At 41.0% G+C, this 26,343-nt stretch overlaps 1 protein-coding gene across 24 annotated transcripts in view; it reads right to left on the bottom strand.

Moving 5' to 3' along the window:
- The window catches only part of PALM2AKAP2 (PALM2 and AKAP2 fusion), a 473,479-nt gene that overhangs the window by 134,707 nt on the left and 312,429 nt on the right, over positions 1–26,343 (bottom strand). For all 24 annotated transcript variants that reach the window (XM_081526345.1, XM_081526427.1, XM_081526404.1 and 21 more), the window contains one exon: positions 16,019–16,104. In XM_081526345.1, coding sequence (XP_081382471.1) covers positions 16,019–16,104 — 86 coding nt within the window. The remainder of the gene's footprint in view (positions 1–16,018; positions 16,105–26,343) is intronic.

The raw sequence follows: 26,343 nt of genomic DNA, 5'->3' as shown, positions 1-26,343 counted from the left end.
CAAATTCTTTACCAACTGAGCCACAAGGGAAGCCCAAGAATACTAGAGTAGGTAGCCTATCCCTTCTCCAGTGGATCTTCCCCACCCAGGAATCAAACCCGGGTCACCTGAATTGCAGGTGGATTCTTTACCAACTGAGCTATCAGGGAAGCCCAATGGCAGAGTGGAGTAGGTATTTTTGAACATAGTATGGTCTGGAAGAGACTCTTTAATGAGGTGATATTTGAGCAGAGAACTGGAAGAAAAGGAGTGAGCCATGTAATACTGAAGGAAAAAACATTCCAGCATAGGGAACAACCCCTGTGGAGACTCAGACCGACCATGCGTGGAACAGCCAGGAGGTCTTCACAGTCAGGAGGAGGAGATGAGAAGGAGGTGGCAGTGAGTGAACTCAGAAAGAAAGAAGGCCAGGCCAGATCATGAGGAGCCCACAAGCCTTGATAAGTACTTTGGGTCATTTTTTTCCTGAATAGGATGCAAAGCCACTCATTTATTTCAAATAGATCAATGACTTAAGGTTTTTAAAGATCACTATGGTTGCTTCTGTATGAGGTCTGTGCTATAGGGGAGAAAAGGAGTGGCCAGGAGACCACTCAGAAGCTACTATAGTAATCTGGGCAAGAGGTGACAATGGCCTAAACTAGGATGGTCGTGGGTAGTGGTGACAGTAATGGTGGAATCAGATTTTAGACATAACTGGAAGAAGTGGATGCACTAGGCGCATGGCACAAAGCATCACACTTAGAAGACACTTAATACCTGTTTATCAGACGCATGCCTGTGTACTTCTTATTCTCATGACAATAAAATGTTTTTATTATTCCAAAAATCCCCATTTGGTTATTTTTCTAAGAAATTTCCTTTTTTTTTTTAATTTTTAAATTTTTTGGCCACACTGCACAGCATGTGAGATCTTAGTTCTGACCACAGACTGAACCCAGCCCCTCTGCACTGGAAGCGCAAAGTCTTAACCACTGGACTACCAGGGAAATCCCTCTAAATTTCTTTTCAACAAAATACAAACTGACCAAAACAGGCTTTTAAAGTACACTGGGTAAAGTACTTCTTGAACTTTCGGTAAAAAATAATTGTACTTTTGACACACTACAATAAATTAGATTTTCTCATTAGATGATTTCCAAGAAGAATTTAGTGTCTCATGTGAAAGGATCACATTGACCCTTAAATTTCTAACATTTATCATGGGTGAGTTCAAGTGACCTTTCTTTTTTTTTTCCTCTTATTATCTGTGGCATTCTCCCCTTAACTCCTTCATTACAGAAACAGCTCTTTTCAGACATGTCACTTGCACAAAGACTGTCTGGCTTGACAGTTACTGATTCCTCCCCTGGGGAAAGCAGACTCTGCTGCCTTTTCTTTGCTCTGGGTCTGAACTGCAAGTGAATGGCTGGTTGGGAAGCCAACCGGCTGAGCATCTCCTGAGAAAAGGAGGGGCACATGTAGATCTCAGGCAAGAGGTGGTCTGATGTCACAGGCAGGAGGACTTGCTCTGGGCACCAAACCTTCATTCCTCCAGTGATTCTGGGTGGGACCTTCCACAGGTGATTTTCCCTCCCTGTGCCTCAGTTTCCTAGTCTTTAAAATGGAGACAGTTATATAGTATCTATATCTTGGGCTCCTGGTGAGCACTGGTTGAGTTAATGCTTACAGAGGTCAAAGAACCTACCGGGCAGATTCTCAGTAGATAGTAACCATTTGTTATTATCCATCTGTGCTAGTCTGCTGCTCTGTAAGTTCCCTGTGGGCCAGTCCAAAGAACCAGAGCAGTCTTAGATCAGAAAGGCCGTTGACTAATGCCTCCTCGTGGGGGATTATAGCTATTTCCCTATCATTAACTTTTTTATTGAATTATAGTTGATACACAGTGATTCAGGTATACAGCAAAGTGATTCAGTTATACATACATATTTTTCAGATTCTTTCTCAAATAGATTATTACAAGATATTAAATAGAGTTCCCTGTGCTATCCAGTAGGTCCCTGTTGTTTATCTATTTTATATACAGTAGTGCGTACCTGTTCATCTCAAATTCCCGATTTACCCCTCCCCCTCCCCTCTTTGGTAACCGTTAAGTTTGTTCTCTATGTTTGTGAGTTTATTTCTGTTTTGTAAGAAAGTTCATTTGTATTATTTTTTTTCTGGTTTCACGTATAAGCAGTATCATGTAATATTTGTCTTTGTCAGTTATGTCATTAAATTTTAACTAAAATAACTTCCTGTTTATTAAAGAGATACTCATTGTATGGAAAGCAATAAACTGCGGGCTCTGGAATATTACAGACCTAGGACCGAATCCTGGCTCCGTTCTTACAGATTTTGTGACCTTGGGAAAGTTCCTTTTTCAGAGCATGGAACTCTTGAAATAAACAAAATAAGGGTCCCTATTTCATGGTGCACTTGTGAGCCTTACGTGAAATAACATAGCGACTGACCCTTAGTAAATGCTGGGGAAAAGAAAGGGAGTGAGTGAGGAGGGAAGGAATGAGGCAGGAAACACAGGAGGAAGGAAAAAGAGAATAAGACAAGGAAGACCAGAGGAACAAGAGTGAGAGCAAGAAACAATAGGAAGGGTGGGTCAAAACCTATTATAGGATCAGAAAGTTTGACAAAATCCATATGGAGGAAAAAGATTTATTTTAGTAAACTGTCAAATACTAGGAAAAATGCTTAGAAACATTTTTATTTGAAGCATTTTTTATTTGAAAAAGAAAGATTCTTTGCCTCTTTTGCAATGCCTTTTCTCTTAAGAGGGATTTTCCTATGTCACTCATGGGATACATTTAATATAAACTTGGAAATTTTTTTCATACTTGGGTTTTGTTCATATTTTCTTTGTAGGAACCAACATATTTAAAATAATAATTCTTACTGGATGAATGTTTGTCTATTTCTCAACTTAAATAAGGTTTATCTTTTCAAAATTTCCAAAGGATTTATTGCCATTAGTTTGAAAAATCACCCTCAGAATTTGAATATGTTTAAATATAGTACACCACATATATGAGCATGCACCATAACATTCAGTAATTTTTTTTTTTAACCTAAAAGTTAAGAAATGCTGTACAACACAGAAATACAGATATCTCAGGAAAGACTGAAAGAAGAAACTGCTCCAAGCTCAGGCATGGTGGGTATAGTGGTCTCCTAATAAATATTACAGGACATCTGTAGGCTGAATTTCTTCAGATTTAAAGCAAAGTCTATTTATTCACTGTCAGCCCCGCTTCCCTTATTTATTGAAGAGCCAGTTCTGTTTTTATCATCATATTCATGAATCACTGCAGTTGAATGATAATGAAAATGTAATCAGAATGTTGATAGGATGAAAACCCAAGGGCAAGTCTGAAAAACAACCAAAGCTCTGGGATGAAAATCAATTCTAAGTCCACCAGGTAAACTCCAGTTTTGCATTTAAAGAACGAATGCAAACAGAACTACATAAAAGCTCCTTTATTGATCAGGGGCTGTGAGACCTACTTTATCTGTTTGCATAAGAGCATCACCATTTTGCTCTACCGGGGAAGTAATCGTTATTAAGGACAAGGGCTGTCTGGTTAGATCTGGGCTCTGAGACTGGGCTGTGCATACTTGGATAAGTTACTCAGTGTCTCTGAACCTTTCTTCCTTTGTAAATTGTAGATACTCATGGTACCTGTCTCACACAGTTGCGATAAGTATTGAACATAATACCCTAAGTAATTGGTGGATGCTTGATACATAGGGAGTTCTCCATAAATGTCAGCTATCATTCTCATTCATTTCTGTAAACTGAAATTCACTAGAAAATTCATCAGAGATCAAAATGCACTATCTCTGAGCATATAGAGAATATGATGACTGATCCATCACCTTACCTTCTACAGAGCCCTTTGGGAGAGGGAATGGGGATTGTGGCTACTGACACTTTTTTTCTTTTCAGAAATGTACGTAATAATGTTGAGCTGAAATAAAGGTCACATCTCCACTGGCTCATTTCTGAAGAAGGAACAATTGCTGCAACAATAGTAAGCTCAAGTGACACCAAAACAGCCCAAATTCTGGTGTATAAATCACCTTGCATCCTATTCTAGCCAATGCAGCAATCACCTTGTCTGAGCACATTTTCTGTTTTTTTATACAACTTACACGTGTGTCAGATTTTCTTCATGTTAACTACTAGTTTTCACTGCAACAGAAAAAAGCAAGGAGGAAGGTCATTAGGATAGGTAAAAGAAAGACACAGAAAAGGAAGGCATTGATAATTTACCAAGAGGGACGCTAGATGCTCGCTTAAACTATCTGAAGTGCTTATATAATGAAGCAAGGTCTTTCTACCAACGAATCCAACAGATATTTCCTGAGGATTCTAATTACCCTAAAGATTTATGAGACCTTTGTGAGACTAGACTTGTTTCAGAAGGACAAAGCCTATTGGAAATGGCCACATGGATAATTTGTTTTTCAGGTATAACTTGTGACCATTCCAAACCTTCTCAGACACTAATGATAATTTATTCATAAATTAACTGGATAGGCAAATTCTTGCCTAGTGGGAACCAGCTGGCAACCTTCCTAGAACACCAAAGACCGATGGTTGCTGACAGTGGTTCTGCGTTTTGGTAACTGCAAATGAGCCCTGCTTCAGAGCTAAATAGACCGGGGCAGATCATTCATAGGAAGACAGGTCTATGTGCAAAGGGGCTCTGACGTACAGGACAGAGACTATCCTAGAGTTTTGTCATCATTAGTCGCTCCCACCCATGGAACTCTGGAAATGTGCACTGGAGGAAATGCACTGATGTACTCAGGAAATATTCGTGAATATGTTAGTACTTTTGCTCGGACTATGTAGGCCAGTGTCATCTATTTCAGGAGGTGACCACCCAGAGAGAAGGGAATTTTACCCAGCGATAAAGTTGCTAAAAGCACAAGAATATTTCATCATTTTAAAACTTGGGATGAAGCTCTCTATAGAAAATGAAATCACTGGTAGCCCAGCTAAAGTGAAAATCCTAGAACAGACTTCAGAAAAATCATAACATGCCCAGATTGAGGAAAAGTAGTTTTGTTTTGTTTTTTTAAATTAAGAGAAACAAACCACGGGCAACATTTCCCATAGTTTCACTTCATAGAGAAACCAATGAGGTACTGATCTTAGGTCAGGTTTGGAAGCCTTTATTTCTAAGGGAAAAAAAGTGAATCAGGAGAGATTTGTTGATCAGTTATCAGTTTATTGTACAGACTGAACCTGCATATCTGTCTGATTTAAAGCTTAATATAATGAACTTAATACATTATCATCCTGAAATGAATAAAATCACACTAATAGAAGAAATATAAAACCGCAAATAATCTCAAACCACAGTAATCAAATGGATTGGCCTGTTTCTTTACCTCTTTTGCAATACCCCTCCTGCCTAGGGCTGCCAGACTAAGCAAATTAAAACAAAAGACAGCCAGTTACGTTTAAAATTTGGAAACCAAGAATCAATTTCCTAGTATGTCCCATGCAATATTTGGGACATACAAATACTAAAAAATTACTTGTTGCTTATCTAAAATTTGAATCTAACTGGTTGTCCAGTGTATTATCTGGCATAACTACTCTTGCCCCATGGTTGGAGCTACCCTGCTTTAGCCGATGGTAAAATTAAGTTGCATTCATCAACACTCAAATAGAGGTCATACGGTGCCTTTTCACCTGAGTTCCAACGCTCATTTTGAAATCTTGGATGATTCATCTAACTTTACTGTGCTCTAGTCACCACATCTGTAAAATGGGATGAATAAGAGTTCCTCCTTTGCAGGGCCATTTCAAGGACTGTATGAGATGGTACACGTAAGGGCCTCGCACAGTACTCAGCTCATAGTAAATGCTCAATCAATATTAGTTATTATTATCAGCAGGAGAACACGATGAAGACATAAAATGACAGAGAAGAAGGTGCCTGAGATCTTTCATGTGTTGTAATATTCCTCATCTATACATATAATATAAGGAGAGCTATGAATTGTGACTTCATTTGACCTTCATTTTATTTGACACATAGGGAGCGACACATAGGACTGATAGTAACCAATATTGTTACACCATAGGACAGTGTGCACCAGGGCCTTTTTGCACTATTCTTTGTAATAATGCAAAATGTACATTAAAAAAAAATAAGACAGTGATTCTCATAGAAGGGGTATGGTAAATGTTGAGCCAATAGTTAGTCCTGGAATGTTTCCCATCCCCCACCCTCACTGCCAATCCTCTTTTGAGTTCCAGCACTTTGAATAGTTTCAAGGACGACAAAAATCTGCAATTAAAGAGTTTCTTTGGCAAGGGAGCAAATTTAGAACCATCTTTATGTATGCACCCAATGGAGAAAGGACTGCTGGTCCCAAATGTAGTTTTTTTGTACAGAGCCTCTGCACAAACCATCCTCTATGTCATCATCAGCAAATACAAAGGACAACCAGTCAGCACTGCTAGCAACAGAAGGTCCTCAGTAGAATGGCTTTTTAAAAGCAACTTCCAAAGAAAGCTGTAACCTGTGGCCTCTATTCACCACCGGAAGAGCCTAAATGTTTTTCCCCTTTTGTAACACAGAACATCTGTTGGTCCAGGAGAACAAGTCACCCTCCCAGCAGTAAGTTTTACATACAGAGGCAACATCCACTTTTTATGTGGTTCTGCCATGTCCTTGGTTAGGAAATGCACCCCTTTCAAACAGTTTGACAGCCCCAACTTGCCTAACTGATAGCCATCCTGTTTCTTGCCTAAGCACAACTGAAAAATATTGTCTATGTGGTTAAATGAATTAAGCAAGGAAGCCAAGAGACAGAGGTGGCTCTACTGCCATGGAGAATTCCAGCAGCAAACCAAAATTCAAGCCTGTAAATGCCTAATGGTTACAAATCAAAACCCCAAACAATACAGTGACACTTTAAGTTACAGCTAATTGATTAATTTCCTTTCACTGCTCCCATCTTTTCTCTATAAAAGTCTCTCTTCAGCTCCTGTGGGCAAGGCACCACTAACGACTTCCAGTTTGATGCTGCCCAACTCACATGGGATTTTGCTCAAACAAAGTCTTAAAATTCTTACTATGGCTCAGTTTATCTTTTAGCAATGTGAATAAGTACAAGACTTCTTTCTGAGAAAAAATCTGAGGTGTGTACCAGAATGTTCTTTTTGCAAATAGTTTTTAGTCTCTGTATATAAAAGAAGATCATTAAACCTGTCAAGCCTAAAGGAAATCAACCCTGAATGTTCAGTGGAAGGACTGATGCTGAAGCTGAAGCTCCAATACTTTGGCCACCTGATGGGAAGAGCTGACTTACTGGAAAAGACCTTGATGCTGGGAAAGATTGAAGGCAAAAGAAGAGGGCAACAGAGGAGGAGACGGTTAGATAGCATCACTGACTCAATGGATTTGAATTTGAGCAAACTCTGGGAGATAGTGATGGACAGGGAAGCCTGGCATGTTGCAATCCATGGGGTCACAAAGAGTCAGACACAACTTAGCGACTGAAAAACAACAACAAATATAAGAGTAAAGTGAAGACGGCATTTGGGACTTAGCTGGTATATTTCAAATGGCAGTCAAATCATTTTATATCAGCCCAAGAGATACTTCTTTTTACATGGACTGATGTCATTTTGTACAGTCATCAAATAAACACAATTTGAGAAAACAATGCAGATCCAGACAGGTGCTATCGGTGGCTCGAGCCATGAACCAACTGAACAAAGGCAAGACACTTCCAGGATGTCAGCACCGGGCAGTTTACTCCTCAGAAGAACAGAAGCTCTGTAACCAGCAAATTCCTTTAAAATCTGGCATGCAGCCACTTCCCAGTAACTTTATTTTGGAACACTATTCTTGTACGCGTGTAAAATGACTGCCTTTCTAGCTTGCCTTGTCCAGAGGATATTAAAATGTTAAGTTGAGGTTTAGCCATCTTTTTTGCTTTTTACTGTTACCAGGATGTAATTAAAATACCTTTGAGAAGACAGCTAGGTATTATTACATATAAATTGTAACACTGAAGTGGTTGCTGGGAGCTGAAGGGAGGAGGGGATAGAGAATTAGTATTTAATGGGTGGAGAGTTTCAGTTTGGGATAATGAAAAAGTCCTGGAGATAGATGGTGGTAATGGCTGCAGAACAGTACAAATGACATAATGCTACATAAAAATGGTTAAAAGTGTAAAATTCTGTTATATGTATTTTACCACAATAAAAAATATAACATTGATAGGCTAAAAATGATGATATTAAAAAAGCTGAGATGTAAGAGGAAAATAACCAGACAGAAGAGAGAGAAAAAGAAAGAAAAGAAAGGGAAAGAAATGGAAAGAAAAGAGATTGATGAGACACTCCCACTCCTTCCCAGGGCACTGGTGGGAGAGGTATCAGTGATCCTAAAGGGGAAATGTGAACTGAGCCCCCTCCCCCCATCATTAAGAAGAGGGTCCCTTACTCGGAAAACACTGACTACACACCTGTAATAAGAGAATAACAGAACATACCCTCTGGTACATAAAGGAAATCAAGCCATTGAAAAATTAACTGCATACAAATGGTGAATAAGCAGATGAAAATATATTCTGCATCACTAGCCTACAGGGAAATGTACATCAAAAGCACAGTAAGATGCTGCTTGACACCTACTAGGATGGTTACAACCAAAACACAGACACTAGCAAGTGCTGGTAAGATGTGGAAAAATCAGAACCCTCATCCACTGCTGGTGGGAGTGTAACATGGTGTGGCCACTTTGGAGAACAGTCAGACAGTTCTTCCCAAAGTTAAACACAGATTTACCACGTGACCCAGCAATTCCACACCTAGGTTCATATCCACAACAAATGAAAATATGCATCCACATAGACTTGTTTGAGAATATTCATAACAGAATTATTCGAAATAGCCAAAAAGTAGAAACAAGCTAAAAGTCCATTGACTTGTGAATGGACTAGAGAACAAACCAAAACTCTGGTATATCCCTGAAATGAAATACTACTCAGCATTAAAAGAAATACTGATAGAGACTGCAACATGGATGAACCTCAAAAATACCAGGCTAAGCGAAAGAAGCCAGACACAAATAAATTCCATTCTCATGAAATGTTCAGAACAGGCAAATCTGTAGAGACAGAAATCAGGTTAGTGTTTGTTTGGGATTGGAGGTGAAATGGAGACAAGCTGATAGCATAGAAGAGGGATCTTACTGGAGTGATGAAAATATTATTAAACTGGATTATGGTAATCATTGGTAAATTCACTAGAAATTATGTATACTTTAATGTGTGAAATTTATGGTATGTAAATTATGATTCAATTACGTTTTTAAAAAGGGAACTGTGAAAAAAAAGAACTGTGATTTAGAGGCTCTAAGAAGTGAAAAACAAACAAAATATGAAGGAAAGTAGCATATGAATAGATAACTGACAAGAACCTACTGTACAGAACAAGGAACTATACTCAATATTTTGTAATAACCTAGATGGAAAAGAATCTGAAAAAGAACATATATATATATATATATATATACACACACACATACACACATATATATATGTATCTGAATCACTTTGCTGTACACCTGAAACTAATACATCATTATAAATCACCTACATTTCAAAAAAAAAAAAAACAACCCAGCATAAGAGAGAGAAGCAGGGAGGTAGAAGAGACAGTCGGGTGAGAACAAGGGAGGAAGTAGACTTGAGGAAGGCCAGTGGTCCCCCTTAACTGCAGTCTAGAGAGATTTGTCTTCATTTGTTCATTCATACATTTGCTCATGCAACAACTATTGATTGCACATGACAGGCTACACTCTCAGTTAGGTGCTGGGATGCAGGTCCTCACAGAGATGACATTCAGGCAGGGAAGACCAAATCTTGTTCAAGGACACTGATGGTTATTCATGTGCCTGGCTCTGCGGGGGAAACACTAGGGCCTGTGAGAGCATGTGACAAACAAAACTGGTCAGAAATGGCTAATATTTGAGCCAGAGACTTGAATATACAGATGGGTTAGCCAGGCTGGGAGAGAGAGGAAGGAAGAGGAAGAGGAAGGAAGCCTTGAAAAAAAAGCATGGCGTTTTAAAAGACACAGCACCTGCCTGAGCTAGGTCTTTGGTTCTAATGCAACCGGAAGGCTGGCCAGGATTTAAGCAGGGGGATGTTATCAGATTGGCCTTTTTTTGGTCTTTTTTTTTTAATTGAAGTATAGTTGATTTACAATGTTGTGTTAGTTTCAGGTGTACACCAAAGTTATTCAGTTTTATATATATATATGTAAATACATATTCAGTTTCATATATATGTATATATATATACACATGTACTTTTAGCCTATATAATTATAGGTTATTACAAGATATTGAATATAGTTCCCTGTGCTATGAAGTAGGTCCTTGATGGTTATTTATTTTATACAGTGGTGTGAATTTATTAATCCCAAACTCTTTATTCCTCCCCTTTGGTAATGGTAAGTTTGTTTTCTGTATCTATAAGTCTGCTTCTGTTTTGTTGATAAGCTCATTTGTTCCATATTTTAGATTCCACATATAACTGATATCATATAGTATTTGTTTTTCTCTTTCCGACTTACTTCACTTAGTATAATAATCTCTAGTTGCATCCATGTTGCTGCAAATGGCAGTATTTCATTCCTTTAAATGGCTAAGTAGTATTCCATGGTGTATGTGTGTTTGTGTGTATCACATTTTCTTTATCCATTTATCTGCTACAGACATTCAGGTTGTTTCCATGTCTTAGCTGTTGTGAATAGTGCTCCTGTGAACATAGGGCTGTATGTATCTTTTCAAATTAGAGTTTCCTCCAGATATATGCCCAGGAGTAGGACTGCTGATCATACGGACTGGCAGAATGATTTAAGAGATCACTCTGGCTACAAACAGGCTGGGTGCAGAGGGCAAGGATGGGTCCAGAGACAGACATAGTGGAAGATGGGACTAGAAATGAAACTGCAGTTCTGAGCCTTAGTCAGTCTTAGCCAGTTGTCTTAAACAGCTGGACAACTAGAAAGCCAAGGGCAATGGAGGGATCATATGACCACACCCCATACCACTTTAGTGAAATGCAAAACAACATTTTCCCAAACTGACCCCCAAAATCACCAAGCGCTCATTAAAAATGCTAATTCTCACACTCTGTTCTTCTGGATCTTAATTTTGAGAGGAGAAGCCTAGGAAGTTATATATGTGTATATTTAATACCGCTGCAGACAATTCTCACAGTCAGGCAAGTTTCAGAAAATATTGATCCATACTTTTTTTTAAAAAGCAATGTCTAGACAAGCAGCAAAACAGATGAAAACATAATATAGAAGTCATCCCAAAATATGACGACCCTTTTCTTCTAGTGAATCGTGATTCAGGCTGAAAAAGGTTAACAGCTCTTTCAAACAAGAACAGGTAAAAACAACTTGTAAAGGGTGTTGTTGTTTTAGTCACTAAGTCATGTCTGACTCTTTTATGTCCCCATGAACTGCAGCTCTCCAGGCTCCTCTATCCATGGGATTTCCCAGGCAAGAATACTAGAGTGGTGATTATTTCCTTCTCCAGAGGATCTTCCTGACCCAGGGATGGAACCTGCATCTCCAGCATTGCAGGCAGATTCTTTACTACTTAGCCATTTGGGAAGCCCTGTAAAGAGTGACCATAGTATAATAAGAAAATGGTGATGGACGTGTATAATACTGGCTTTTGGCCTCTATGGTATGACACTCTAGAAGAGTAGGTATAATTCTGGGGTAGATCTGAGCATAGTGGTCTCCTAGGCTGCTGTAACAAATTACCACAAACTCAGTGGCCTACATCAACAGAAACGTAATCTCTCACAATTCAAGAGGCCGGAATTCCAAAATCAAGGTGTTGGTAGGGCCCTGCTCCCTCCGAAGGTTGTAGGGGAGAATCCTTCCTCGTCTCTTCCAGTTTCTGGGGGCTCTAGGCGTTCTTTGCCTTGGGCTGCATGGAACTCCAACCTTTGCCTCTGTTTCTTCTTATGGCCTTTGTCTCTGTTTCCTCTTCTGTCATAAGAACGTGAGTCATTGGACTTAGGTCTACCTCCTTAATCCAGGATAATCTCACCTCAAAATTCTTATCTTATTTACATCTGCAAAGACTCCTTTTCTGAATAAGGTCACAGTCACAGGCACCAGGATTTAGGACTTGGACACATGGTTTCAAGGGGAAGGAAGGGATTCACCTTTCAACCTACTAATAGTGATTTAAAATTGTTGAGCAAGCCTATATGATGGTCCTACCTGTGTCAGTGTATCTACAGGGTGTTTTTAATATAAATACTCTCAGTTCAACATTGGGCTTCCCCAGGACTGGGGAATCCACACTATACAGTATACTCCCTCTAAGCCATCCATTTTGCAAATCTGCACCCCTGAAGGCTCAGCGGTAAAGAATCCACCAGCAATGCAGAAAACACAGGAGACGCAGGTTTGATCCCTCGGTTGGGAAGATCCTCTGGAGAAGGAAACGGCAGTATTCTTGCCTGGGAAATCCTGTGGAAAGAGGAACCTGGCGGGCTATAGTCCATAGGGCCACAAAGAATTGCACACAACTGAGCCCACACAGTTCAACACTGCTCAGAATGGCAGGCTTGTTTATAAATGAATTTACTCATCTGAGCCAAGCATATTTTCAGAAGCATGACTGTCATTTCAAAATAAGACACGGTATTAAAAGGCTACATATAGTAGACAAAACCACATTCAGACCACCGACATCACAAAAAATGCTGTGCTTTTTTCAGAAAGAAAACTTCTACACGTGAAGAAAGGTACATCTATTGCAAGAAGAGTAATAGGGAGGAAACCAAAGAATTTTAGTGGTTTCTGCTGATATTCCCCTTGGGAAATGTCAATGTATCAACTTCTACTGTAGTAAATATTTTAACAGAATATTTTGTTTTCCCAGGGCAAAAAGCAGGGATAGGTGATATTACAAGGATATATGAAATAGCTATTAGAAGCAGGAATAGCTGTAGACATATGAATGTATGCTAAGTTGTTTCAGTTGTGCCTGACTCTTTGTGACCCCATGGACTGTAGCCCACCAGGCTCCTCTTTCCACGGAATTCTCCAGGCAAGAATACTGGAGTGGGTTGCCATGCCCTTATCTAGGGGATCTTCCCAACCCAGGGATCGAACCTGCATCTCTTACATCTCCTGCGTTGGCAAGTGGGTTCCTTACCACTAGAACCACCTGGGAAGCCTGTAGTGACATGACTATATGATGACAAATCTGTAGTTAACAAAGATCAGGTACTTATAGACACAGAAAAAAATAATACTTTAAGATAGACACAGGGGGGACTTCCCTGGCAGTCCAGTAGTTAAAACTCTGCTTCCAATGCAGAGGGTGTGGGTTCAATCCCTGATTGGGAAACTAAGATCCCATATACCACACAGCACAGCCAAAAAGTAGAAATTAAAAGAAAAAAAGACCCAAGAGCAGGATGGATACATAAAGCAGTGTAGGGTAGGAAAAAGCATAGTACCGAAGGAAAAAAATTGATAATTTTTTATAAGTGGGAAATATAATGGAGAAGAATCTAAAAAGAAGTATTTCCCTAAATTACATTCATCTAGAAGTTTCAAGAATCTTTTATTGAGAAGAGATTTGCATTAATAAAGGAACTTAATATTTATAGGAATTTATTGGAGTATTAAATATATTTGTATCTTGCTTAACTTTTTAAAAGTATATAGTGTTCTTTCTTCTAAGTAGATTCAGTTATTGTGAACTAAAAATCCTCTATTCTTATAAAATATTCCCAGGTATTCAATAAAAGAGGATTCCTAAGTGGCTCAGTGGTAAAGAATCCACCTGCCAAGAGACTTGGCAGATGCGAGTTCGATCCCTGGGTCGGGAAGATCCCCTGGAGAAAGAAATGGCAACCCACTCCAATATTCTTGCCAGGGAATTCCCATGGACAGAGGAGCCTGGCAGGCTACAGCCCATGGGGTCACAATGAGTCAGACATGATTGAGCATGCACACACGCATGCACATTCAATAAAAAAAGACAGAAAGAGAGGTTGAGGATGACATCGAAGTTGAATAGACCCAAATAAAACTTTAGTCAAGATCTTGATACCAGGAGCACACTGATTATGCAGTAGCCTTATAAAATGAGGCTTGGGCAAAACTTGTTTGTATCCAAATACACCATTTGCTTTTATAGAACAAACTCTGCAGGTAGACTAGCAACACATCTCAGAAACTAATTCTTAAAATCCTCACAAATTTCAAAATAGCACATCTAAATCCATCAGATTCTACTATCAGCATCCATCTCTCTCAATTCAACATGGCCAAAGATTTCTCAAACTTCTTAGACTTTGCACTAATAGCTAGGAAAATACCAATACATCATTGCAATATATATTTTTATCTTATAAGTTCAACTAAACATAATGACAAGCAAACAAATTTTTAGCACCGGATAATTATTATCTAGGTTAGTTGTGGAGAAGTCAATGGCAACCCATTCCAGTACTCTTGCCTGGAAAATCCCATGGACGGAGGAGCCTGGTAGGCTGTGGTCCCAAGGGTCATTGAGAGTCAGACACGACTGAGCGGCTTCGCTTTCACTTTTCACTTTCATGCACTGGAGAAGGAAATGGCAACCCACTCCAGTGTTCTTGCCTGGAGAATCCCAGGGACGGGGAAGCCTGGTGGGCAGCTGTCTATGAGGTCGCACAGAGTCGGACACGACTGAAGTGACTTGGCAGCAGCAGCAGCAGCAGATTAGTTGATTCATTTAACCAACAGGCTATTTTTCCATCTTATAATACATTTCATGACTGTACTTTGCTTTGCTTTCTCTAACATTTTTAACAGATAACACAAATTCAGCCATCACATTACAAAGAAAAGCTTAAATAAATTCATCCTGTATATTCTTTTGTACAACTTCTACTAAAAAATCCAGAGTGAAATCTCTAATGATATCTCAATATTAAAAAAGGACATTATGTTTTCATTTTCCAAGAAAACTTTCTAAGTGGCATTTATTTAAATTCTATTCATTCAAGCAAAAATGTTAGAAAGCCCTCCCACTTCCAGTCTTTGTTCAGTTCAGTTTAGTCGCTCAGTCATGTCCGACTCTTTGCAACCCCATGGACTGCAGCATACCAGGCTTCCCTGTATAAACAGAATTCCAAGAGAGGAGGACTGTTCCTTTGTGTCCATTCCAGTAATAGAAGGGAAGTAATTGTGTCTGATATATTTTGCTACAGACTCCTTAATCTAGGCAATGATTACAAATTCATGCATTTAATTTGAACAGTGATAATTAGGTTGATCTCCAGATGACTCATTTTGTAAACCTTTGGCCATTAGCGAGTTCCATCTGGAGTGGGCCATGTGCTGCCTTCCCGCTGACATCAGTGGAAATCTTGAGTCAAGATCAAAGCTACTTTATGCCTCTCTGACCTTTCTTCACAATGCACAGTAGGGCCCGAGTTTCTCAGCTCAGAATTTTCAGATTTGCTTTGCTATCCCCATGGGGTTACACTTGCAGACAGTCAACATGTAGACGTTTACTAAAGACCCTAAAACCAGTCCATTGGAAATTACAAGTCTTGGATTCTAGTTTTCAGGTGATTTCCTAATGCAGGCCCCATATTTCAGCAAATCTTATTCTAGTTGACCCACTGAGGTCAGTGAATAGAGAACCCCAGCGGGGTGAGGGGCAGTATTCATTTTACCCCCAGAAATCTGCCATAGGCTCATTTTCCTCTAGAGCAGTGGTCCCCCACCTTTTTGGCTCCAGGGACCAATTTTGTGGAAGACAATTTTTCCACGGACCAGGAGTGGGGGATGGATGGTTTCAGGATGATTCAAGTGTGTTACATTTACTTTATTTCTATCTAATGCCAATACTGACCTGATAGGAGGTTACTAGTAGCCCAGGGGTTGGGGACCCCTGCTGTAGAGATGCACTTAAAGAATCACACTAGAGAAAGTACGCCTTACCTTGACAGTCATGTCTGCGCTGGGTGATGCTATGGCCTCTGAGGTTATTTCATCTCGTGTTAGCAGCACACTCTCCCACCCGACTCCTGAAGAAAAAAAAAAAAAGGGTGCCATTTGAGCCAAGTGCATTCAGTTGGCATGGATGGAAACTATTTCGAAGCTTTCAAGTCCATGTGACGTGTAAAGGAAAGCAGTGATTATCCATAGTTCACCTGCTTGGCAGTTAACAGGAAAGCCTTCCTTTCAGAAATATTGTCAGTCAGCATCTCTTGTTTTCACCTAATCGCCAAGTTTGGAGTTGTCATCTAAATCTTGTATGTTATGGTTTAATCGCTAAGTCATGTCCGACTCTTGCCAACTCATGGACTATAGCCCTCCAGGTTCCTTTGTCCATAGGATTTTCCAGGCAAGAATACTGGAGTGGGTTGCCATTTCGTTCTCTAGCAGATCTGTCCGATCCAGGGATTGAACCTGGGTCTCCTGCATTGCAAGCAGATTCTTTACCGACTGAGCTACCAGGGAAGCCCCAACCCCAGGGATATATATATATATAGATAGATAGATAGATATAGATATAGATATATATATATATGAATCCTGTATGTTATAGGCAGTGTTTATCTTAGTCCAGAGTGGAGAAGAGGTTAAAATGAACTCCCCTAGAATCCAGACCTCATACTGAGGTCTTATGTGGGGCTTAAAGCAACTCCCATAACACAGAAATCTGTCCATCTGAATGTAATTCAATACCCAACAGAAATGACTCCAGATTATTTACTGTCCTAGATTCTACACACCTGCTGAAAAGAACTGAGAGTTTATACTCATGTTTAAAATCTATATATGTTTCTCCCCAAGTCTTAATACATGTTAGCTCCTTTTTTCTTAAGCTGTCAGACAGGCTCTGAGAGTGGACATCTGGCAAGAGACAAGGTTTTGCTTTCTCCAAACTCAAAAAAGATATCAGGGGCTGCTGTTTGAAAATACCCACATCACAATATAGTAAAACTACACAAATTTAAATGCAGTTATGTGTGTGCATGGAGATGGAATTTTCTATAACAGTGGAAAGTCTGAAGTAATGATAGGTATAATTTTAAAAACAATATTGCAAGTCAAGTCATATTCCTAAAAGCTAAGAAGGTAACACTTATTAGTAGAGTTTCTCAGGGTCCACTTCAATAAGCAGATACAAATTTTATAACTGGTATAACAACTGCCTACTGGGATATGAGTGTTCATAGCCTAAAGTATTAAAGAGATTATTTTTTAAAACAGACTAAAACTATGTAATATTAATTCACATTATTGATTTCCTTGTATAATTTTCCCTAAGTAAAACTCAAGGGCAATATTCATGCCAGACCTGTGTGAATCACCCAAATTCCACGTTTCAACTGTCAAGCATTATGTTAAATGAGAACTGGTACGTTTTTCTGTTTGCCACATAGTAAATATTTTAGGTTCTGCGGTCAGACCACTTCTGTTGCAGCTTCTTAAGCTGCCATTATTGAGAGAAAGTAGCCAGAGATAACATATAAGCAAATGGACATGACTGGGTTCCAATAAAACTTTATTTACAAAAACAGGCACCGGCCAGATTTGGCTCATGAGATGTTAATTACCAGCCTCGGTGCTAAGTCAAGAAACCAGAGATGTGTCTAGGAAAGATTGTTATACCTTGGCATTTTTCTAAGGATCAACTGGACAAATCAGGGGGTGAAACTATAGCAGTAGTTTGCAATTACATGACACTTGAAATAAACTAATATGAGATTAATTCAATTTTAATATATTAGCACTGACTGTATTGCCTTATTTTATATTCTGAATCCTTGAGAGTCTCATTTCACAGGAAATGTGCACCATGGATTACTCAAGATCCATGGGCTATAATTTATTGCTGAGTATAAATAGTTGTCTCTCACTGGGTTGCAGAAATTGGGTCAGAGAAGTTTGATGACTTGCCCTACAATTTCCTCTCAGGAAGGTTGTGGGCTTTGTCTTAAATGCACATTTCTGGGCAAGAAATCTTGTTTCCACATGAACAGATTATTTCCCAGACACATCTTGCATTTAACTAAAACCCTTTCTGGTTTAAGCCACTGTTGGTACCTACTGGAACTGGCCAGCAGAGAGACACAGATATTGGGCATGGACAAATATATGATTTTTAATTATAGAATAATTTGATTTTTTTTGGCTGCGCTGTGTGGCATATGGGATCTTAGCTCTCCATCTAGTCATCGAACCCGTGCCCCCTGCTCTGGAAGTGCCAAGTCCCGACCATTGGATCTCCAGGGAAGTCCCTAATGTGAATTATTGCTCAGCAAATATTTGGCGCCCTTCTCTCCCACTGTGGGAGAAATTTTCTTCCCTGTCCTACTGATGTTTGCCTTGGCAAATGGGATGTTAGTGGATATCAGGCAAGCAAAGGTTTGAAATGGGCTTGTGTGGTGACATTTGCCCTCTTGCTCTTCTGCTCTAGCATGAGAAGGACATGCCCCAGTTGATCTGCAAGGAAATGAGAGTAATGGGGAATTGACTTGAACCCAGTCTGCATCTTGGAGCTCAGCCAAGTCTAGATCAGCCAATCCCCAACTCAACTGCATATGCGTGATAATAAAAGTGATTCCGTTTTGGGATGATTTGTCAAGCAGCATTATTCTAACAGTAGCTCAAAGATATAATCTATCACCAAAATTATACACGAAAATCATTTAAATAAAGCACTTTTATCTTTAACTATGCAAATATAATTCCCTTTGTTGCATATAATTCATTTACAAGTATTAATTTCCATCTCTATATATTATATCCCATTTTGGGAACAATCTTTTCTCTGCTACAGTCATTCCTTTCGTAAGCAATACTATCTTTATTACAGGATATATGGCCATAAGAAAGAGACATGAGATATCAATACATATGTATTCCCAAAATATAATTTGATATATAATATAGAATACATATAATTCGCATAGTGTATTTTTACTTACTGTACTTTCAAATAACCACTTTTCTTTTATAGCCTTCCTTCTCCCTTTGCTCAATCTTACTTAGAATTTTTTTGAAAAGCCATATTTTATATTATTCATACAATCCCTAGCAATACTACTAGTATTTTTATTCCATTTTTAAAAGGCTGGATCAAATATTCAGGAAAAAAATAACCTTTCTCTCCCAGAAGAGAATAACTTTTCATTTCTCTGTAGTGGAAAAACTGAAACCCATATGCTTGTAGCTAAGGGATTCTTATAAATGCTCCATCAGGGAGAGTTTTATAAAGATCTTGCAGCAATAAATCAAATCTGTCATGAATTTGTTGTTGTTGCTTTTTATAGACCTCCTTATTTAGCTTCACAGTCAGATAAATACAACCCTTTGCCCAAGCTTCCAGTCCCCCGGCGCCCACATCCCTGGGTCTCTATTCCCAGGGTGCACTCTGCTGATTGTCTTGGCCCTTCTCTGTCGACTTCTGTCGGGAATAATACGTGTATCGTTGACAGGATAGTCAAGCAAAAGGAAGGAGGCTTGGTGAGGAAGCAACTGATGGCATCCAGGGAACATGGCCTGACTTCCTTAATTCTGATCCTGGCTAGTACTAAAAGTAAATAAAAATGAAGGGTCCAAGGCCCAGAGGGAAAGGGGACCACTGCACGGGAGGGTGCTGGTTGTGCCCAGACCCCCTGGAATCACCATGTGTCACGAGGTGAAAGCAGATTAAGAAAGAGAGAAAGACAAGTCAGCACAGACTCTTATATGCAAGAGAGTGGACCCTTGCTCTAGCCCATCTGTCCACACAGGTTTTAGAGAGATCGTTGGACAAAGCAGGTGGCTGAGGGGGTCACTAGTGCTCTTCACCAAATGCCCCCCCTTATTCCCTCCTCTGGTGGACACATAATAGGATTTCACTTCCTAGCCTCCTTAGAGTTGGTGAGGTCATGTGACTAGTTCTGACTGATGGGTATGGGTACAGTGGCATTGATCACTTCCAGGCTGGAATATTTAATTGCTAATGAGAGACCCTCCAGCACACCCTTTCCCTCTACCATGGTGAAAGGCAATGTTCCAGACGGTGACAATTTTATTAGCGTAAGGCCCAACTAAGAGAGTGACACAAAGCACAGATACGGCCAACCCATAAGGGCCACCATGTCAGATGCGTGAGAACTAAATCTTTATTATTTTAAGCCATAGGATTGGGGCTGTTTATTACACTAGTATAACATAGCCTAGCCTTAGGAAAGGACGGAGCCCTTCCAGACTTGCCATCCTCACCCACCTCCAGTTCCTATTATAGCAAGGTCTTCAGATAAATCTGTGTTCTATCCTCTAAACAAATTCTACCCTTTAAATATTGTCTCCTGAGCAGGTTTTAATGGCCCATACTTTCCTTGGGGGCCACTCTCTGATCCCACTGTGTTCAGTGCTTATTGGACAGGTCAGCTGCATCTCATGAAGGATTTCGGTTTCTAAAGGATTTCTAAAGACAAAAGGCACAAAGCTGCGCAATCAAAACTGCCCTTGAAAATCCCCTAAATCTCCCATACAGTCCAGTTAGCACCATACTTCAGAAAGCCCAACAGAACCACTTCTGTTCCAGCTTTAGAACAGACCATTTCTCCTTTTAAGTAGGAGATGTTGCTGTTGGCTTGTACTAAGGATCACGTTGTACAAAAAAATACAGATCTTGAAACTCTAGGATTTCTCAGTGTTTGGAGATGCTCAGACTGAGAGAGATAGAAGGAGCTATAAGACCAGTGGCAGGAATAACAGATTAACACCTCCCTTGTCATTCTCCCACTGGGGTGTATGATAGAGTGCTTTGAGGCTTCCCTGGTAGCTCAGATGGTAAAGAATCTGCCTGCAATGCAGGAGACCCAGGTTCCATCCTTGGGTTCGGAAGATCCCCTGGGGAAGGGAATGGCTACCCACTTCAGTATTCTTGCCTGGAGAATTTGTGGATAAAGGAGCCTGGAGGGCTACAGTCCATGGGGTTGCAAAGAGTTGGACCCGACTGAGCGATTTTCCCATTCTATTGTTTTCCTCTATTTCTTTGCATTGATCACTGAGGAAGGCTTTCTTATCTATCTCTCTTTGCTATTCTTTGGAACTCTTCATTCAAATGGGTATATCTTTCCTTTTCTCCTTTGCCTTTAGCTTCTCACTGTAAAAGTGCTGCACTCAATAGGCCAGGAAATTTGGAAAACTCAGCCCCGGCCACAGGACTGGAAAAGGTCAGGTTTCATTACAATACCAAAGAAAGGCAATGCCAAACAATGCTCAAACTACCACACAATTACACTCATCTCACACGCTAGCAAAGTAATGCTCAAAATTCTCCAAGCCAGGCTTCAACAGCATGTGAACCGTGAAATTCCAGATGTTCAAGCTGTATTTAGAAAAGGCAGAGGAACCAGAGATCAAATTGCCAACATCCGCTGGATCATCGAAAAACCAAGAGAGTTCCAGTAACATCTACTTTTGCTTTATTGACTACGTCACAGCCTTTGACTGTGTGGATCACAACAAATTGTGAAAAATTCTTAAAGAGATGGGAATAATAGACCACCTGACCTGCCTCCTGAGAAATCTGTATTCAGGTCAAGAGGCAACAGTTAGAACTGGACGTGGAACAACAGACTGGTTCCAAATTGGGAAAGGAGTACGTCAAGGCTGTATATTATCACCCTGCTTATTCAACTTATATGCAGAGTATATCATGCGAAATGCCAGGCTGGATGAAGCACAAACTGGAATCAAGATTGCTGGGAGAAATATCAATAACCTCAGTTATGCAGCTGACACCACCCTTTGGCAGAAAAGGAAGAAGAACTAAAGAGCCTCTAGAGTGACATTTCTACCTCCTCCCTCTGCTGTGAACTCACATCCCTGATTATTAGTCCTGTTTTTTGGGCTTGAGCAGGAAAAGCCCTTAAGCATGTCTGATAGAATCAGCTCGTTCATGCCACCTTAGAAGGCCCTTAGCAACTAGCCCATAAGGACCTGTGGACAGGGAGTGGACCTAATGCTCAGTGAATCTCCACCAGTGTCTGTTAAATGAGCAATGTTAGTTTGGGGGCAGCCAGGTTAGAGGGGGAGCTTCAAAGTGGGACCTAGTTAAAAGCAGAGCTTGCTCAAAGGAGAGGAGAAGCACAAAGGAAAGGGTGTGAAGGACGCTGGTAATGAGAGGGGCTGGGACCCAGGACCCATTACCGGAGTGCTTGCACCTGGACAAATCTTCAAGCAACAGAAACAAAGAAACAATAAGGAACTAAAAATAACTGCAAGCTTGCACCTTTGGGGCAATTATGAACAATAAGATACAAAAAGGCCACACTGCCATTTCTGAGATGCCAGGAGCAAAGGCAAGGTGCTGAGCATTATCCCCCACATACAGCATCACCAAGGGGATGGGCACACCACCTTAGCTATGCCTCCTGTCCAACTCATGGACCCACCCCTGTTGTTACCCCATTTAAGGACCCAAGCAGCTCCTCTCAGGGAGCCAGCAACAGCACCTGTTCCTTGTTATCACCCTGTCCTGCAGCAGGAGTCCCAGTAAAGCCTTTCCTACAATTCTCATCTGGCCTCTAATCAATTTCTATTGAAGGAAGAGTCCAAGGATCCAGGCTGGTAACGGTTAACCGTCCCACTTTTGAGCTGATGCACTCTAGACGCTGAAGAAACAGGCTGTGATTGGCCCTTTCTCCCAGAGCCAAGCAAGTCCTACTGGCTCCAGATACTTGCCATCAAACCCCTGGAGGTACAGTCACCAGATATGAAACATCTGGGTGGTGAAACCCTGTGTGCCTTGAAGACAGGGCTGACCCTTCACCAGCCGCACCTCCATGCCCACCTCACCCTTTGGGGTTGCAAAGAGTTGGACATGACTTAGCGACCGAACAACAACAACCATCTTACAGACGAAACATGGACCCATGGTGAACATTTCATTGATCACAGTGAAAGAATGGGGTTCGGGCCTGGGTCCCCCTCTGTCTAAAGTCTCTTTCTTGTTCAAGTCTTGGAATTGAGACTCGGCTAGATACTTCTCCTCCTTTTAATCGCCATTGGCTCCCTTTGGGTTTGGAAAAAAAAAAATCTCACTTTGTTCTTAGAGGAGTTCTCAGCATGGTGGTCATTAAAACTTAGCGGAACTTCAGAACAATGACTTGCCTCTAAACACTTGGCTTTGGGAAACCCCACCCAAGGATTAGCTGATGGGACCTGCTTCCTCTGGATGGGAAGCCCCACCCGGGTGCTTGGAGGAGCAGAGCAGGATGTGACCCCACCCCAGCTCGCCCCACTCCAGGTGGTGGCTCATCCTTGCCCCTGAGCCCCAGCTTTCTCTTTCTTGGGGCAGATGGAAGGGCCAGGCCCTACGGTCTCTAGAAGCAATGGGAGCAGAGGCATTCCCCTCCTCTCTTGGCTGCTCTCACTGAGGAGTTGTTTTTGTTCAGTCGCTACATCATGTCTGACTCTTTGCAACCCCATGGACTGCAGCACGCCAGGCTTCCCTGTCCTTCAGCATCTCCCAGAGTTTGCTCAAACTCATGTCCATTGAGTTGATGATGCCATCCAACCATCTCATCCTCTGTTGCCCCCTTTTCCTCCTGCCCTCAATCTTTCCCAGCATAAGGGTCTTTTCCAATGAGCCGGCTCTTCGCATCATGTGGCCAAAGAATAGGAGCTTTAGCTTCAGCATCAGTCCTTCCAGTGAATATTCAGGGTTGACTTCCTTTAGGATTGACTGGTTTGATCTCCTCTTTGAGGAGAGTTCACTGGAAAAGAGAAAGTTTACCATTTGAACTATGAGTTATTTTCCTCAAACTCACTGAGGCCACTGGACTTGCCTTTCCCCTTCCAACTCCTATACCTTTCTGAATAAGGAAAGTTTGTCTGGGTGCCTCTCAGGAGTAGATGTTCAGGGAGCTCAAAAGTAAGACCTCAGTGTCTTGTTGAGTGTTCCCCATGCCCTCTCCACTCCACTGCTCTCCCTACCAGCATGGCCACAATAATATCAATCATGAAGCTAAACTGATGAGTCAAGCACTAGGTCTTCATAGCTATCACCTCATTCAATCCTCATACAATACAGGGACATGAAGCAAGTATAATATTATCCCCACTTTACAGAGGAGAAAACTGAGACTTAGAAAACGTAAAAGTAATCTAGCAAGTGATGCAACCAAGCACTCTGACCTCAGAGGTTATCTGCCTAACCAGTTACCTTACCCCCCCGCCCCTGCCGAAAGATCTCTTTTTTTTCAGGAATTAGTGAACAGGAAACTTGAGGACATATTGGAAAAAAACAAGATTCGCAGAGGGGAAATGTTTTACCTGGAGGTTCCCATTCAAGATGGTTTCTGAGATCACACTGAGCAGATCAAATAAAGGCTTTGTGGTGGGGTTCCTGGAGACACGTAAAGCTCAGGCTGGCACTCAATCCAGCCCAGGGCAGTTCAGCAAACATTCATGAGGGGTTTATAGGGCCTCTCTGGGTCAGCTAGGATGCGGCAGTTCTCCTTTCAGAAAGGAAAAGCTCCGGGCACAGTCCTGTGGGATCCCGTGACAACCAAATTCTGCAGAGGGTGCCCTGCGCAGCAGAACCTCTGAAAGATGGACAAGCATTAAGACTCTGAAATAACTGAGTGCCTCTGAGCTCCACCTTGGGTCAGACACTCCACAAAAAAAACTTTGGGACAAAAACCCTGGGTGATCTCAGAGGCAAGCATGCAGTAGAGAAGAAGCGGAAACTCACAGCACCCTGGGCTGGAAAAAAACAATACATAGCTTGCTCTCTGACTGTAAGCATGTGGTAGGAAGGAGTAACAACAACAACAATAATAATAGCAGGTTATCACTTCCTGAGAGCTAATTATGTGCTCTTAGTTGTGCTTTATTTAACACATATTACCTAACAGTCAGAAACCCTACATAAAGTAGGCACTATTTTTTCAAATTTATTTATTTTTAATTGGAGGACAACAGCTTTACAGTACTGTGTTGGTTTCTGCCATACACCAACATGAATCAGCCACAGGTATACATATGTACCCTCCTATTTTTAATCTTTATTTTTTGGATAGCAAAAATGAAGCTTAGAGAAGTAAATAATTTGCCCAAGAACACATAACAGTAAGGAGCACATCTGGGACGTGAATAAAGCTCACACTATACTAGGCTGTTAGTAATCACTTCTGCTCACTAAGGTAGCCACAGTGAGAAGGGCAAGAATCCTCTTGAGACTGGGACAATACATGGACACACATACCTGCCTGTCACATGCATACACTTTTATGTACACACATGTACACACACACATGCACACACAGACACCTATGCTTGTGTGCACAACTGCAGACCCACATATATACATATGCATTACCCATGAAGTATGAAGCTGCAACAACTTTTCAGCTATGATCTGCTATATGCTCTGGAGTCTTAGACCTCCTTTTAAGAAGAAAAAAGCCTTTCTCAGTGACAGTATCTGAGGGTAAATGGGAAACTAGGTGTTTCCTCTCTTGCTCGATTCTCAAAGGTGAATTTTATATGAAGTAGGAGGCAGATTCCAAATGCACAAAAATGAGAGCAAAAAGGATCAAGCTTGTGTTGAAAATGAGTTTTACAAGACACTGGAGGCCAAAGGCAGTTTTGAAAAAGTATTATTTGGGCTCACCCAAACCAGTCCTCAGAAATTAAAGCCTTTTTAGGCAACTCTGCTCCTTGTAGCAAACTCAAGGGACCGGTCACAAACAGGCTCCCCACTGAGAGGTTGGGCTTCCCAGGTGGTGCTAGTGGTAAAGAATCTGCCTGCCAATGCAGGAGAATTAAGAGACGTGGGTTCAATCCCTGGGTCAGGAAGATCCCCTGGAGAAGGAAATGGCAACCCACACCAGTATTCTTGCCTGGAGAATCCTGTGGGCAGAGGAGCCTGGTGGGCTCCAGTCCATGGGGTTGCAAAGAGTCGGACACGACTGAGCGACTTAGCACACTCTCAGAGGTTAGAGAATTAACAGCTTAAAGCCTGGTTTACCCTCAAGTTAATCTGCAGATATTACCACTCAAGGGGGCTCCCCCAACAAGTCCAATAAGGATTCTGTTATAGTCTCCACAATATCCTAACTATTAGCTTTGCCAGCCTGATTTTTAAAATATTTATTAATATTTTGTTTGGCTGCCCCAGTCTGAGTTGTGGCATATGGGATCTAGCTCCCTGACAGCGATAGGACCCAGGCCCCTTACATTGGGAGCACAGAGTCCCAGCCATGGGACCACCTAGAAAGTCCCTGCCAGCCTGGTTTATAGGTTGGAAA

The sequence above is a fragment of the Giraffa tippelskirchi genome, chromosome 1 (genome assembly GCF_054371585.1).
Source record: "Giraffa tippelskirchi isolate mGirTip1 chromosome 1, T2T-mGirTip1v1.2.pri, whole genome shotgun sequence".
Lineage (NCBI taxonomy): Eukaryota > Metazoa > Chordata > Mammalia > Artiodactyla > Giraffidae > Giraffa > Giraffa tippelskirchi.
This window is presented reverse-complemented; position numbering and strand designations above follow the sequence as displayed.